This window comes from Delphinus delphis, chromosome X, assembly GCF_949987515.2.
Source record: "Delphinus delphis chromosome X, mDelDel1.2, whole genome shotgun sequence".
In the NCBI taxonomy this organism is placed as follows: Eukaryota; Metazoa; Chordata; class Mammalia; order Artiodactyla; family Delphinidae; genus Delphinus; species Delphinus delphis.
In genome coordinates, this window is record NC_082704.1 from 13,264,834 (window position 1) to 13,282,477 (window position 17,644).

The window sequence follows — 17,644 nt, forward strand, 5'->3', positions numbered from 1 at the left end:
TATTCTTTTGTGACTCTGTTTATGACTTACTGGTACTGAGTGCCTGAAAGCCCTAATGTACTAATGTGAACAAACTAATGAAAAATTCCCCGTATTTCCAACAGAGGCGTAAGAATATAAAGAATATTGTTCAATACTCAACCCGGTCACATTTTGTTTTTCCTGTGGGAAAAAAAAAAGATGACTAAAGTACCCTTTCAACTTTTAGAATAACAGAATGGGCCCAATGCCTCCTATCTATTCATTCACTGAAATGGACTTTTATAGATAAAAGGGCTTGAAAGGCCTGCCAAGGAATTAGAATCCACTTGACAGTACTTTTAGCATACCCAGCTGGATCCTCCACCTCGAACTTCTGAAAGAAAGCCACTCTGTAAGAGGCCAAGACAAGCAATTAGAAGGGACACTCTCCATCTTGAACTCACAGTTCAAACCTAGTCTAAAAATACTTCTTTTAAAACAGTCGCCCCAGGAAGTAAATACAGCGGAGAAAACCACTGTTGCTAGTGGGTCTCTGGCAAGAGCACCTACCATTACTAAATCAGTTCTCATCTCAGTTAATTGAGGTGCCAGTGTTTTTATAATAAATCCAGACTCAAAGACATCATGCAAGTCATGTTGAAGAAAAGAAGCAGAAAAAACACATTCCGAAGAATATAATGAATTCTCCCTGTGGTTACTGCAATGTTTTTTATGGTTCAAGGCTAAAAAATGGCCTTGCTATACCATGTTTACCAAGTTCTCTTCATACCTCGCTGGTTAAACTAAAAAGCAGAACAAAACAAAATAAAATCTAAGACCAAGCTAAAATTTCCTAATTTTACCTATTTTATTGAAGTGTGACTCTAACATGAATTTCTGGTAATGGCATCTAGAAATTTCTGAGACTCAATCTGAATTGAAAAATTTAAACATTTGCATTTAAATCTTCAAAGTGACCAGATCATTTTGGGACTGGTAGATTTGATATTATTTCAGTGAATAGGAAATGGCCTTTAATGTCATGCTATCTTACCTACACATAAAGGGCTCCACCACTGTAAATGAGATTTGACTACATTATAGCATGAAAATATAGTGGCTGGCTGGAGAAAAGAAAGGATATTGCTACAATAACCTTCCTCCCTGGCGATAGTTTTCAAAATGCCGGCAAGAACAAAATATCGATGCCATGCCTCCTGAGACTGCTTTCCCTGGATTGGTTCATGGAAATTCAAGATTCATACTAATCATTATTTTATTCTTTAATCACTAAAATGTATAAGAACACAGGAAAAGCATGGTGGGCTGAGAAGAGATGACAGGTTTGTTTTCTTCCTTTTCAGTCAAATGTTGGCCTCTGGATTGAAATCTTAATTCATCTTTTCTACATCAGTCAACATTTTATCTTGAGGCAGTAGCATTTTTATGAATACTTAAAAAAAATCCTGAGAGTAATACAATGTACAATTTAGGGGGGAAAAATCACCCCATCTGGATTGAAATCTTAATTCATCTTTTCTACATCAGTCAACATTTTATCTTGAGGCAGTAGCATTTTTATGAATACTTAAAAAAAATCCTGAGAGTAATACAATGTACAATTTAGGGGGGAAAAATCACCCCATCATTCCACTACCCTGACAGATCTATTATTTTCCTTCTGTATTTCTTTCCCCTCTTTTTGTTACATGCATGCTATTTCATGTTTAGTTGTAATCATAGTGAACATATGGTTTTGAATTCTGCTTCTTCAACTGACAATGACATAAGAATTATTACAGTCTAACCATGGTTTTTTAAGACTTCAAAAATGATCCAAATGGATATAACATAATTTATTTAACCATTTCCTCTCTGTCGGACATTTAAAAGTTTTGCTTCTATTATTTTTGCTACTATAAATAACAGTGTGAAAGAACTTATTTGTGCTTTCTACAAATTTTGGACGATTTTCCTGTGCTACATTCCTAGAAATACGGTATTACTATACCTATGGCTCCTTTTACATGTTGAACAATGGCTTTCAAATAGATCTGTATTACATTTCAGGAGGGAAATATGACTACATCTCTCAATGTTTTAGTGATCATATCCATTGGCCTAGAAATTCTACTTCTAAAAAATATCCTACAGAAATACTCTCAAGGATTCACACAGATTTACACATAAATATGTTCACTGCAGTGCTATTCGCAATAGTACGATATTAGAAAACACCAAATATTAATCAACAGGGGGTTGGAGAGGTAAATTTGTAGTGCATTCATACAATGGGATAATGGAGGTATTAATACAGTACAATGTCTATGTGAAAAAAGCAAGTTACAGAAAAGCATGTATAGTGCTATGCCTCTTTCTGTTTAAAAGTTAATATATTTATATGTATGCTAATATCCTAATGGAAAAAATCTGGATTAAAAACCTTAATAGTGGTTATTTCTGAGAGCTGAAATTTCAGGAATTTTCTACTTTCTAAGTCAACTACTTTGAATATTAATTTTATTATCATAATGATAAAATATAAAAGAGTAGGTAATACCAATTTCAATGTCAACAACAATGTACAAGTGATATAGTTTTACAACTCCAGGGTGTCTCAATCCTGGCATTATTGATATTTGGGGCCAGATAATCATTTGTTGGGTGGTGGGTGCTGTCCTGTGTATTGAAGGATATTTAGCAGCACCCCCGGCTTCTACCCACTAGATGCCAGTAGCAACCTCCTCCCATTCATGATAACCAAAATGTCCCCAGACATTGCCAAATATCCCCTGGTTGGGGGGCGGGGGGCTGCAAAACTGTCCCCGGTTAAGAATGACTGTACTAGACCATTACCAGCAGTAACTATTTTCACTAACAATTTTTTTTCTTGTTAACTGAATAGGTAAAAATGGCCACTAATTTAATATGTATATCTCTGATAACCAGTAAAGTTAAAGAGTTTGTCAGCCATGTTTGTTTACTCACACTTATATTCTATAAAATGTAAATGACCCTAAAAACATATTTTAAAGTAGTATGAATTTAGGCCTCCAGGGTAATCATGGTATATCCATTCAGAGGTATGCTATGCAACTTAGACTTCATCTCTAACTAGGTATGTATGACACTGTATCAGTACACACAGCTCCACCTCATACAGCAATATATGAGGGAACCAGTTTCACTCCACCCTCACCAGATTAAAAGCATTAACGTTAACAAAAAAAAAAAGTCACTGCTAACCTAACAGGTCAAAAAGCAAACAAAAACAACTTCCAACATAAATTTCAAGAACAGATGTCTTAACCTGTTAATTGCCAAGCAGAAGTCCTTCAGAAAGGGGCCCCCCTCTTTGTAAAAGGCTGTTTCTATAGAATATACACATTAGAAAATCATCAAACAGAAATCAACACAAGGTAGACTATTTCTATCTAACGTACTTTTAGAGGCAAATGAAAGATGATGAAAAACATAACGCCGAGCACTCCAGCTAGTGACCTCCCATAGCCAGCAACATCACTGGTTTCCCTTCATCTTTTGGGCAGGAACTCATTTGCTCACTTCTATTAAGATACTTACACAGCTAATGATTCCCCGGGTATGATACTCTTTAGATACAGTCCTTCTCCACCACACTTCCAGCAGACTATGGAATGAGTTAACTCATCGCCTGTGAATCTAGAATAGTACTAGCTATGTACCATCCTTAGGAAAATTGAGGAAAGAATCACTTGAATCGTTCTCTACAAGGCTTAAATTCTCTCACACGACCCTGTTTGAGAAAGGTTGCAACAGAAGGACAAGAAGTCCTTTCCTCTTTGTGAGACGTGTAACGGAAAGGGCATTCTCTTTCTAACACATTTATTCTTCACCAACACTGATACGTACACCCCCAAGCTCAAAATTTTCCGATGAGTTTTCTTCTTTTAATACTATTCAACTGTTCTTAAAGTTGCAGGAAATAAGTTACTTTATTAATGGAAAAACTAAGGCACAGGGCACATCAGCTTAAGATAGGACCAGAAAGGAGATTTTTCTGACTCTTAATCCATTAGGGCAATGAGGAAGGAACACGTATTAGTAAATGATTAAGTAGCAGAATAATTATCTAGGATGGCGAATTGATGCTAAAAGTAACTGCCTGTACCCTATTCTCTTCGTCTGGTAGCACTGGTGATCTTACATGTTCTTATGTGCTGAAAACTTCAACAATCTTTGTAGCTTCATTTTTTTTTATAACATGTAAGTTATAACCACACTATCCATTTCTTCCTCCCTTCAAACAATAGAAAACTTTTACTTTGCACCTATCATCGTTGAAGGTACATACATTTAGTATCAATATTAGTTCTAGCCTTTGGGCTTTATTTCTTAAATTAAATTTACATTAGTTGTAGACAGCTGCAAAAAATCTGGCAATAAATATGGTGGAGGGGGTAGAATTTATATACATTACATTCACAAAAGAAGATTTGATCTTTTGCACATCTTCATAAACAACATTTAAGGGATTAGTGTTACATCTCAGAAAGGATAATTTTCACTTTGCTGTTAGACAATGGGGGCAATCAAGCTGTGTAAACCAGAGTCAGTGACTGATTACTCTTTTATAGTTAATGAAGTGGAAATTAAGGAGAGAAATAAAAGTAAGGAGGAAAGGTGAAGGGGTTTTACTTCTCTCTTGTAGAAAGTTCTGGTGTGGAGTAAAGGCAACTGTCTATAGGGTTAGATATTTGCTTAGCAGGACTGAGTTGGCAGGACTGAGTTCCTCAGAGGTTCAGACCCATTCTTTCACCTGCAAACACCTTCTGGTAGCATGTATAGTAATTTCTATAACTAGATTAAAATATTGCTCATTTTCATTATCTTTAAAAAGTGTATTATTTAATACTTCTAAAAATTAAAAAGTTTCTGAAATGATTATGTTAAATAAGAGAAATATGAATTAAACTATGAGGTATTTCTCAATCATCAAATTGGCAAAGATACCAAAGTCTGACAAATACTCTGTTGGTGAAGCTATGAGGAAACAGGCACTCCCACAATTTGGTGGTTAAAATGCAAAATAGCATAATACCTTTGACAGGCAATTTAGCAATGTAACAAAATTACAAATGTATTTACCCTTTAAGCCACTCATCTCACTTCTGGGAATTTATCCTACCAATATACCAGTGCATATATAAAACAGGTTAAGTTCAAGGTTAATCACTGCAGCATTATTTGGGATAGCAAAGAATTGAAAACCCTTTATGATTCCACCAATAGGAGACTGATTAAATAAACTATAGTACAGTTCATAGAATACTATGCACCTGCAAACAAAGAATGAGAAAATTCCTTGTTTTGATACAGAAAGATCTCCAGAATATAGTTATGTGAGAGAAAGTCAGGTAGGTATAGAACATATACAGCATGCTACTTTTAAAATAAGAAATAAGAGGCAAATAAGAATATTTATTCATATGTGTGCTTACATTTGAATAAAGAAATACTAGGATACACAAGAAACTAATAAAATGGTTACCTATGTAAGGGGCTACGGGGACAGGTGGATGAGGACAGGAGTAAGAACGTGACTTTTCAATGTATACCCTTCTATATCGTTGTGATTTTTGAACCATGCGAATATATATGTACGCCAAAAATTTAATTTGATGAAAAACTAAAACGTCCATGTTATAATATTAAAACAGAATACAAAATTATACATACACTACAATCACAACTATGTAAAAATACTATGCATAGAAAAAAAAGAATTTTAAAAAATGTCCTAGAATGTTTACAGTAATTGTCTTTAGGTGTCAGGAGTACATATCATTTTTTTCCCTTCCTTTTCTTCCGTGCATTTTCCACGTTATCTATAAGTATATATTTCTTCAAGAGGAAAAAAATGCTTCAGTTTTTCAAATGTTTCCATTCATAATGCACTTCACTCAATAAGTGACTTTTGGTTCTTAGAACCCTAACATTCAATATACAGAATATAATAAGAAAACAAACACTTACGAAGACAGCACTATGGCAACAGCATCATTGAGGACACTTTCACCAAAAAGAAGTGCATAGAGTTCAACATCAACTTGAAGCTCGTGGAATATGGCAAGAACAGTCACTAGCAAGTAGAAAGAGTCAGAGGAATATTAAGACATTACAAATATAACATTTTTCCCTTCACAGATGATCGTAATAGCTATTTAGAAATTCATTCTTCATCTCAGAATTCAATCCTAATAAACATTCTCTTACCATATCAAAGATTCAGTAATTTTATGTCAATATTTTTCTTTTCCATAACTGTGTACCTGTAATATCTCCCTTCTCCCTCTTACAAACACCTGAAAATAACCTTGGAGGACTGAGTTGGCCTACATTCTTCATGCAAATGCTAATAATCTTGTCTTGTACATTTCTTTTCCATAAAAAATACATGCAGAATTTCTTACAGACCAGGTGATCATTAATCTTTGATGAAGAAAACTATTATGAAAAGCATTTCCTGCTGCAAACTTCATTTTTTCCTCGGAGCCTTACAACTCACTTCTATTTGACTTACAAATTTCAAGCACACCAGTTTAGCAAAGACAGTAGGAAATGAAAACACAAGTTTGGTTTTCGGTTGGGATAAAATTTATGACCAGAATTACAGCTGCTATATTTAACTTAATAAGAATCCAATCATCAGGCTATTACAGCTTGAGAAGAAAAAAAACCTTCTCTTAGGAAACAATTACATGAGAATTCTTAGAAAATCAGAAGAGACTGAAGTTGCATTATAACTTTAATTGCTGAGTCACGTACAGCTCGCTTGCTAAATAAACCCAAGCAGACATGAAAGATTATTATAACCAGAGTTGGGAGAGCCTCTTCAAATGGCAACCAAAAAACAGGAAGCTTGTATTTTAAAAGATATAGTTTCTACTGCAAAGCATTTCATCTGGAATATCCTGATATCAAAGCTAACCAAGAGAAGGAGAAAAGGAGGGCAGGAGCAATGCTGTAGAATTTTAAAAAGAGAACCTATGGCTCATCCTTCTATCAAGTGAACAACTGCAAAATAATAGAATTATTATATGGGCAAATACCTATATAATTCAGAAGAAATATAACTATCCAGCTTTATATAAGCAGAACAGTTTTGCTTGAGCCATCCAGGCAATACTCCCACCAAAACAAAACCAGTTTTAAGTAATGTAGCCAGTCCAACTGACTCAGGTTTCTCATAGATTTTGAAAAGTCGAGGACCTTGCTTCTAGTAAGAGAACACGGAAAACAGAGACCACTGGCTTCCTGCAAAAACCATCCCAACTTCATACTGATAATGGGAACAGCTACAAACAGTAAGGGGGCAGCCCTGACTATCTTTAAGGAGGCGATTTGCTTTTCAGTTCTAAAAATGCCAAACTATACAAATACCTCTCTAAAATGTCCTCTGAGCTTCTAAAATCATCTCTTATAGAGTACAGAGCATATTTTCCTACTTTCTATAACACCCTGGGTTATCAGAGTTAACATAGGAATTCAGAGATAACCTTTGACTATGCTGGATGATAATTAAAGATTATTAACTTACAAGGTCAAAGGGTAAAAGAGAACAAACCTCTACCAAGGATCTAAAATCTAGCATCAGTAAAAGAAAACTTGCATCTTTAGTTCAAAAAATGCAGTCTCTGCTCTTCAGCCTATATATTCTCTAAGTTCTCAATCTGAATGTAGCTGTGAAGCTCACCAATACTATATTAGAAAAACTACAATCTAACTTATCTAACTCAATACAATTAAATTCATTCTCTAGTCATGCTAATATCAAAACTATTTTATAATCCAAAAGCCAATTTTATAAAAACAATTCTTTAATGTATATTACTGCCCACCAATGACCCCAAATCACACTTGTTCTAGCACAACAGCCTTCTAACAATCATTTTAAAACTTTTTTTCTTACTCTTAAATGCAGATAGCTGAATGTAAACAGATTTTTAGGGATCTGTTTTCTAGAGGCTTGAAAGGAAATGTATAGTTATTACCCATCTTAACTAATATAGTTCATCTTCTATACCCAGTCACTAGGGATAGAGACCAACCTGAATTTCTGAAGAAAATACCTTACGGCCCTCATTTAAACATCATCAAATTGTGGACTAGTAATAGGAAATACAGTAAAAAGAAACAAATGTGTGCTTAAGCCAAAAGGAGCCATTAATTTTGTTTTTTTTCCTCCACAGTTGGAAAGTATAGTAAGATGGGGAGTACCTAATCCTGAATTCTACACCTCAAAGGAAGAAATACGTACATGTGTGTTGATGGAAAACCACTGTACAACTTAAGTACTTAAGCTCCACACTCATGTAAAACATACCTGGATCAGTTGCTGATACGATAGCACCAAACAGCAGGCAATCTGTAAAGTAAAAATCTCCCGCAAGTTGTCCAGTTACTTTCATCAGTGTTACACAGCCATACATTATTGATCTGTTCAATAAACATATGTCTACTTTAGAAAAAAAATCAACTGTTAAAGAAGTTACAATACAGTAAGAACAGAAAGATGGGTCTACTGTAGTACTTTGTGACTAATCCCAAATTTACTGCATGTCATTTAAATATGGTAACACCTTAGCCTTAAGGAAAATTCGAACAACTTATCTGTGTGAATACATTTTACTGCAAAAGTTCTTGGACACATTCGAGAATACAATACTGCAGAAGTCAAATATGTATTATTGTAAAATGATAATTTGAAGGCTAAAAGTGTTTTAAGCTTCAAGTACTTACCCAATTACGAAACAAGAAATTGCGGTTCCAAGAAAAGCATACGCTAAGATAGACCCAAGGTTTCGAAAGAAATGTCTCTGACGGAAAAAAAAAAAGTTACACCGTGTTAGAATACTCACCAATTATTTAAAAAAGAAAAGGTTTTCTATTCTAGTGTGCTATGCTAATATTAAATGCATTATTCATTCAAGGAAATAAGTAAGAGAAAGAATTTTTGTATGGGCATAAACTTCAGCATGTCAAAAGGATAGGAGAGGGAGGAGGGAGAGGAACCTGGAAGGAACTGCCTGTTTCTGAAGGTGTCGAAGATGATAAAGTCCATGGAGTTTAAGGCTGTTCAAAGTACATGAAATACAAAAGCACTTACTCTTTTCAGACTATATCCCGCATAAAATATGATAGGAGGAAGTAATATGTTGAAAAATACTTCTGGATCAAAAGTAACCTGTTAAAATAAAGAGTTCTTTTAGATGAATTCCCTCAGGAGATTTCTTATTACATTATCAAATGAGCAAAAAGAAAAAAAGATTAAATGTTAAACTGGCAAAAGGCAAGAATATTACCACTGTGGTAAGTGAAAAATATTTCATATAGGATAGCTGTTATTCCACTTCTCAACCAAATGACAAGGAGATGATGGCGTTGGAACAATCAGTTAAGTCCTATCTGTGCAAAGTATCTTAAAATACTATGATAGCAAAAATTTTTTAAATAAGAGAAAGTATGAACATGTCTGCTTTAAATAAGAGACCCAAAACTGGCAACATAAAATTTGGGGGTACAGCATTGTTGTTGGCAAGAGGAAACAGACTTCTTGCATAGGTAACATCTCTAAAGGTATATAACATAATATTGTGGTAAAAAGTTTCTGCACAAGTCAGATTTCTAGTCCTGACAGCCCATTCCTTTTTTTTTTTTTGCGGTATGCGGGCCTCTCACTGTTGTGACCTCTCCCTTTGCGGAGCACAGGCTCCAGAAGCGCAGGCTCAGCGGCCATGGCTCACAGGCCCAGCCGCTCCGCGGCATGTGGGATCTTCCCGGACCGGGGCACAAACCCGTGTCCCCTGCATCGGCAGGCGGACTCTCAACCACTGCGCCACCAGGGAAGCCCCAGCCCATTCCTTTTAATACCTATTTCCTATAATAATACAGACGCCCCCTTCTGTTCATAAGGCTGTAGTATTTGACATGAACACAGAGCAGCTACACATACTCATGCTAAAATTTCATTTCCTAGAACTCTTAAGGAACTGGAATTTTCCACAGGTGGAAAAAAACCTCTTGCTGCAAAGTAAACTGTAAGTTCGTATGAAATTTTTAAAAGCATTAAAGATGGTCAGGAACACAACCAAGTAGCTATAAAAGCCAAGTCCTGCCAATGTAGAAGGCAGAAGTGGAGGCAAATGGCCAAGGGTGGGCGAAAACAGAGACATGAGCAAAGAGGCCCTGAGAAGCTTCAGGATGGCAACTATGGGGAGGACAGGAGAAAGCAGCTCCAGGAATGTCTGGAAGCCAGTAAGACTGCAACCCAACCTACATCAAGCTTCACGCACACCATGGTACAGTAGCTGATACTCAGGCTGAGGCCCCTGAAGTTGTGCCAGATTATGAATCAAAGAAAGATTAACTTGTGCTCAGCACAGAACACAATCAAGGCAAGAAAGAATTCAAAAAAATATTAATGGAATATTTTAGGTATTATCAAATAAACTCAATGTGCTAAAGTACTATAAAACTCTAAGGGCCATAAGCAAATTGAAAGAAACACTTATAAATTCTGCTTCACTCAATACTGGTCACCATTTATTACAACTGTAAACACTACAGAGTGAAACAAAAAGGGTTGTAGTACTTAGCCTCAATCAGAAAAGCAAACTATAGACATGTCAATTTCCTTAGCCTTGCATTACATTCGTTAATTGAGGTTTTACTCCATTTGAAAAGACTGATTATTCTAAATATCATTAAAAATGCATTATTTTTCTCCTGAATCACTTTGCTGCTATTATATACCTTAAAAAAAATCCAAAGATTCCCTTTAACGAAGAACTTACCTTTCTAAGCATTTCATTATCTTGAACGTTATTGAGCTCATGTGAACTGATCTCTCCTTTCAGCGTATACTCATAAAATTTTCCACTAACATTTACCAATAAGGTAGTTGGGCTTGACTGCACTTCACAGCTCAGGGTCACATTATTCACATCACTTGGAACATGAATGCCATATCGAAGCACAAGGCCCACCAAAAGACCTGGAAATAATAAAAGAATAATATAAGCTCTTCTTTCAGACAGAGACTACTTCTTTTGTACCCCACACATACCTTTGAATTGATAACAGAAAACCTCTTATGATAGTCCCTTGTGATTCTAAACTCATTTTTAGACCAAATGAAGTTACATTTTAAAGTATTACTAAATTCACAAATCTAAGAGTTCGATATTCATATAAGCCAGTGGGACAGGAAGGGAAAACATTCCCTAGGGTAACAACGTGTATCATTGCGTCCCTAGATCAAGATATAAATAAGTGATTAGGAAGGTAACAAAATGAGGAAATACCTTCAAGTCATCTGTACACAGAATATGCTCCAAGGTGTCCCAACCTAACTGTGTAATCATGTTAGAAATGTGTTTACCACCTCCATCCATCAATTCACAAGACTTAAACACATGCATTTTTCAAGTTATTCCTAAATCACATGGCTGGCCAAATAACACAAATTTTACAAATTGGAAAGTCAATAATTTTTCTAGATTGAGTTCTTCTAATACTAAAAGGTGAGATTTTAATTTTAAAATATGTTTCAAAATCAAAACATGGAACAGAAGTCCTGACTTTGACACTATGATGTCAATGTATTGCTGGAATTTTACTTAGATCATCATATTGACATTCAAATATGCACAATGATCTAGGTACTATAAACCTATACTGATCAAAATGTTTAATAATGATTTTATTGAGATATAATTCTATACAAAGTTTACCCTTTTAAACTGTACAATTCAGTGGCTTTTAGTATATTCACAAAGTTGGATATTGATCACTACTATCCAATTCCAAAACATTTTCATTGCTCCACAAAGAAACCCTAGACCTATTAGCAGTCACTCTCCATTTCCCCCACCCTGACTCCCATCCCCTGGCAACCACGAATCTACTTTTTCTCTATGCCTATTCTGGACATTTCATATAAGTAGAATCCTACAATATGTGACCTTTTATATCTGGCTTCTTTTACTTAGCATAATGTTTTCAGGGTTTATCCATATTGCAGCATGTATCAGCGCTTCATTCCTTTTTACGGTCAAATAATGTTCCAGTGTATAGATATACCTCAACTGCAAATTGAATTCCTGTCTCCTTTCTCCTTTCTCTTTCACCCTAACCAGTCAGCCTTTCTTTTAATATATATGATTGGACTACTATGCTAAGTAGGCCCCCAGGGTTCACAGATGAAAACAAGGTCCCGCCTTCAAGCAGCTCTCAGTCCAGTTGGTGAAAACAGACTGAATAAACAATTATAACACGATATGTGTGTGTGTGTGTGTGTGTGTGTGTGTGTGTATATACACACACACACACACACACATATATACAAGGTATTATAAAAACAGAAAAGATGTACCTAAGGAAGCCTGAGGGAGTGGGACATTAGGAAAGTCTTTCCAGAGGTGTCACCTAAGCAAGTAACAAAGTAAGAGAAAATGGTTGTCCAGGTAGGAGGAATAGTAGTACATACCCAGTCAAGGAAGAGTGAGAAAACACAGCCCGTTTAGGGGATCATAAATAGTTCAGTATGGCTGGGATATAAAGTGGCAAGAGTTGAGGTGTGAAACAAGAGACCTCGCATGTTGGGGAAGGGAGTGTAGACTTTGTCCTGAAAGCAAAAGGAAGCCACAGAACCATAGATGTCAAAGGGCTTGACATCAGATTTTTATTTTAGCAAGACTGGTCTAGACTACAGAGGTTCAGAAAGGCCAGATAGAAGGCCACTGAGGTCATTCACGCACTAAGAGTGCAGGGCCTAATCTAAGAGAGCAGAGATAGGGAGAGAGGGGGATTTTTTTTAGAAAGTATTATCTTGTAGAAGGATGTGGTGACTGACTGGACTGGGAGGAAGGGAGATGAAAAACTAAGAGGAACCTAAATTGACTTGGCAACTAGGTGGGTAAGCTGGCCTAGGCAATCGGGGGGTAGGAGGGCCAGTCAGTGGGACAGGGAACAGACTTACAGGGGGAAATGCGCAGCTCCGTTTTGGACATGTTGAGTTTGATGTACCTGTGACACATGCACAGTTGAGTATGTGGGATCCGGACCTCAAGGAAGGGGGTGGATCTGGACTGGAGATATACACTTAGCAGTCATAAGATGGTTGAAGTGAAGCACAGATGGGATTACTTAGGGAGCAAACAAAGCGGGAAGAGGACTATGGATATATGCTCGGAGTTTTATGCCAAAATTAAGGGGTTGGTAGAGGAGAAGGAGATGATGAAGGAGTCTAAGAAAGAAAAGCCACAGGAGTAGGAAGAACAGAGGAGGAAGTGGTGAAAACTAGTAAATGCTGCAGCAAAGTCGAGGAAGACAGGCATTAAGAAGTGTCCATTGGGTTTGGCAACAAGGAGGTCATAGGTGACCTTGCTAAGAGCAGTTTGAGTGAAGAGGTGGGAGCAGAAGCCAGAGTGGGAAGCGATAAAGCAGAAACGGGGAGTGTAAGAGCAGTAGTTGGCTGAGAAGGGAGGAGGAAGCAGAGATGAAGGATCCTTCTGGTCAACTTACAGTCACATGTATTTTTTTTAAGTGAGCAGCAACGAGTAACTGGTAAACAGTACAATGACATCGACTCTAAAAAACGTTTTAACAAAGGTTCAGATTTAAAATAAATGAAAGATAAAATATTTGCAAATCATATCCTGATAAGGGGCTAATATCCAACATATATAAAGAACTCATACAACTCAAAACCAAAATAACAATCTGATTAAAAAATGGGCAGAGGATCTAAATAGACATTTTTCCAAAAAAGACACACAGATGGCCAATGGTACATAAAAAGATGCTCAATATCACTAATCATCAGGGAAATGCAAATCAAAAGCACAATGAGATATCACTTCACACCTGTTAGAATGGCAATTATAAAAAAGACAAAAAATGGCAAGTGTTGGCAAGGATGTGGAGAAAAGAGAACCCTTATGTGCTGTTGGTGGGAATGTAAACTGGTGCAGCCAGTATGGAAAACAGTATGGAGGTTCCGCAACAAATTAAAAAAAGAGCTACTATATGATCCAGCAATTGCACTTTTGGGTATTTACCCAAGGAAAATGAAAACATTAACTCAAAAAGATATACGCACCCCTATGTTCATTGTAGCATTATTTACGATAGCCAGGATATGGAAACAACCTAAGTGTCCACTGATGGATGAATGGATAAGATATGGTACATATACACCATGGAATGTTATTTAGCCATGAAAAAGAATGGAATCTTGCCATTTGAAACAACATGGATGGAGCTCAAGGGCATTATGCTAAGTGAAATTAGTTAGACAAAGAAACACAAATACCGTATTCTCTCTCTTACATGTGGAATCTAAAAAAAAAATAAAAAACAAAGCTCAATAGATACAGAGAACAGATTGGCGGTTGCCAGAGACATGGGGATGGGGATGGGAGGTGGTAGAAATGGGTGAAGGGGGTATAAATTCATTTAAAATTTAAAAATAATAAATGAAAGATACACTTTGAAAATATCTCACCTCCAAAAAAAGAAACAAAATTAAAAAGTGATGGCTGGATATCAACCGTGTTTGATAAACATAACCTGGGAGAGAAAAGGCTATCAATCCATAGTCATCCTGCCTATATGATATAGGGACAGCTCTTTTCTCTACTATCTCACAAGACCTTCTAATTAAGATGTTCAGTAGTAGTAAGTTGTCCCATTACATTTATGTGTAAAAATCACAGTTAAGCTACTACAAACAGTAAAAATATCAGCATAAATTCTTTCCATATCCCCAAGCTTGACTGTGTAAGGAAGAGTACCCACTGGTTCTACCACGCCCTGACCCAATGCTGAAATGTCACTGGGTGCCCTGAGGAGGGCTCAGCACTTGGACAAATCTGAAACACACACCTTGGCAGTTAGAACACCAGCAAGGAGAATAATTACTTAGGTTGGAAAAAATCAAGATCCTTTTATAAAAGCATCAGACAGCTGAAAAATTGGAATTTCCTTGAATACAGTTGACAGATCAAGTTAACTTGGGTTCTGTGAAAGGTCAAATCCTAATCACAGAGTTAAAGCAATTCTCACTAAACAGAAAGTACACAAAAGGAGTGCTTTGTTAAGGGGATAAGGCAGAAAATTCTAGCCTCCTACATAGATAGAGGCACAAAAACTACTGATATCATGAAATTTAAAATTATCACTAACAGGCAACAAAGAGTACAACCACAAAGAGATATCTTTCACAAAACAGAGAAGTCCCATTCCTCCTACACATTCCTGACCCTCTTGTGCTGGAGACCCTCCCAGGGATACAGAACTCAGTATCACCCAAGGCCGCAACACTGTATGAGCCTCACAGTGGAAATTGGTTTTCTAATGGATTTCAGCACATTCTTCCAGATTATCACACTAGAAGCCTCTAATAGTCAAAAATATGGAAGGAATATCACTGGGGTATTGAGTGTGGCCAAAATTGGTAAGATTTCTACAGATTAAAAAGTACATGTATGTGTGTGTGTATTTATTTATGTGTGTGTGTAGATTGTGTGTATGTACATATATAACACTTATCTACTTCTTGAAGAATGCTGTTAGATTCTGTCTGAAAAGCTAATTGAACTACTACAAATCTCTCAGTCATTATTTTCTCATCTATAAAATGGGGATAAATGACTTGCCCAACATTACTTGGCATTAAGTGGCAAAACCAGAACTGAAATCTGGGTTTTCTATTTCCAAAGTCTCTATAATTTTCTAATCACCTCCTTGCTCTCTCATCACTACTAACTTGCTCTCTGGTGGTTATGTCTCCATTCTCTCATAAGCTTCCCTCACAACTCACCTCCAAAACCCTTGTAACTTTAAGTGTTAACTCCCTTCATATCCAACCTTATTAAATTTAGTACAGTAGAGTGTAGGAGAAAAAGCACAAGTTTGGAAGGCAGACAGAAGTATGAATTCTGGCTCCATCAAGTTCTAGTCTGTGATCCTAGGGTACATAACTTCTCACTGAACCTCAGTTTCCTCATATGTAGTGATGATAATACTAACCTGTTTTGTCTTTATAGATAAGTTTTATCTCTTCAACATGAGGCAATATGGTTTTAAGGGGCTAAGAGAATGGGGCTCCTGAGGCCGATTGACTGTGTTTGAATCCTGCCTTAATACTTACAAGTTATGTGACTTCGGGCAGGTCATTTAACCTCCCTGTGCCCCAATTTCCTCATCTGTAAAATGGGAAAGATAATAGTACCCGTCTCACAGGGTCGTTATGAGGTTTAAATGAGATGATATTTGTTGAGCACCTAAGCAGTATCTAACACATTATAATGCTCAGTAAACACTACCTATTCAGTCACTAGATTGTAAGTGCTTTGAGGACACGGATGATGACTCATATCTGTATTTCTCATCATATCGCATACATCAAAGACACTTAATAAATATTTATTGATAAATCGCATTAGTTAAACCTAGGGCTCTGGATGCTGTAGCTTAAGGCATAATAAATATTGCTTCCCTGTCTTCTGATTTTTATACCATCTGTAAGCATACTGCAGTGAGTGATCACTTTTCAGACTTACTAACGGTGACTCACTTTTAAGCTTCTTAAGCAAGCTAGCCCAATGAACAGAACACTTGGGTGCTTCGACATTGTAACTGGGGCAATTAGGCTATATTACAATCTAGAAACTGACCACATTGGCAACTTAATCTCGCTCTCTCTTTTTACCCCGGCTTCTCAAAAAAATAAAGGAGAAGCTTATTTTAAGTAGCATTTTTCTGGGATTTAGATAGCTAAATCATCAGTGGGCTGAATCCTGGAGGTCTGGACATTCCCAGAGTAAGAAGCCCTTTCATCTGGAAGTCAAGCTGAAAAATAAAGGTCTTAAAATAATACATTAACGTAACAGCTATAATGGTACAAGAGTCGTAAAAATAGGTAAATGGCAGATGGTAATTAGGATTAGAAAATGTCCATTTCCATGGCAGTAAAAATACTTTGACCCAGCCCCATCTTTTCTCAAACTGGACTTGGGAGTTGGTCAGGAGGCTGTTCATCCACAGCCCCCATCACCCATATTGAGAAAATGAGACAGGCTAAAGAATGCCAAGTCGTGGCAAATCAACCCAAATAGACTCACAGATAACACTCTTTCACTTTATATTCCACAAGAGATACCCTTGCTTTTCCTTCACAAAATACCAACACTAAGGTACTCCATCACTTTTCATTAACTTAGAAACATCAGAGAAAGCAATCAGTAATCCCATTTTTCTCCTTTAGCCCAAGAGTTAGAGGAGGTTAATGATTATCAACTACCAAAGAGCAAATATTTTCAGGGAAATTCTAAGTCCCTATTTGATTTTTATAAAAAATACTATATCTGCCTCTTAACTTACAAGACTGAATAATTAAAAGAAATATTCTGAGCCTAATCTGAGAAAATGCAGTTATAACAGCAATAATAATAATAGTATTGCAGCTCTCATTTAATGAGCATTTACTTAGGGGTCAGGTACTAAGCTAAAAACATTTCTTCCTCACAATAATGCTACTATCATTGTTCCTAACTTATAGATGACAGTGTAAGAAGGTAAGGGACTTGCCTAAGATCACACAGAGTTATTGGCATAGTAAGGCAGGAACCCAGGTCTG

At 36.5% G+C, this 17,644-nt stretch overlaps 1 protein-coding gene across 1 annotated transcript in view; it reads right to left on the reverse strand.

The window, feature by feature from the left end:
• Positions 1-17,644, reverse strand: part of SLC9A6 (solute carrier family 9 member A6) — a 52,968-nt gene that overhangs the window by 32,965 nt on the left and 2,359 nt on the right. Inside the window, exons 2-6 of the mRNA XM_060002993.1 lie at positions 10,797-10,996; positions 9,110-9,187; positions 8,743-8,819; positions 8,327-8,439; positions 5,977-6,082 (exon numbers count right to left, since the gene is read on the reverse strand). Coding sequence (XP_059858976.1) covers positions 5,977-6,082; positions 8,327-8,439; positions 8,743-8,819; positions 9,110-9,187; positions 10,797-10,996 — 574 coding nt within the window. The remainder of the gene's footprint in view (positions 1-5,976; positions 6,083-8,326; positions 8,440-8,742; positions 8,820-9,109; positions 9,188-10,796; positions 10,997-17,644) is intronic.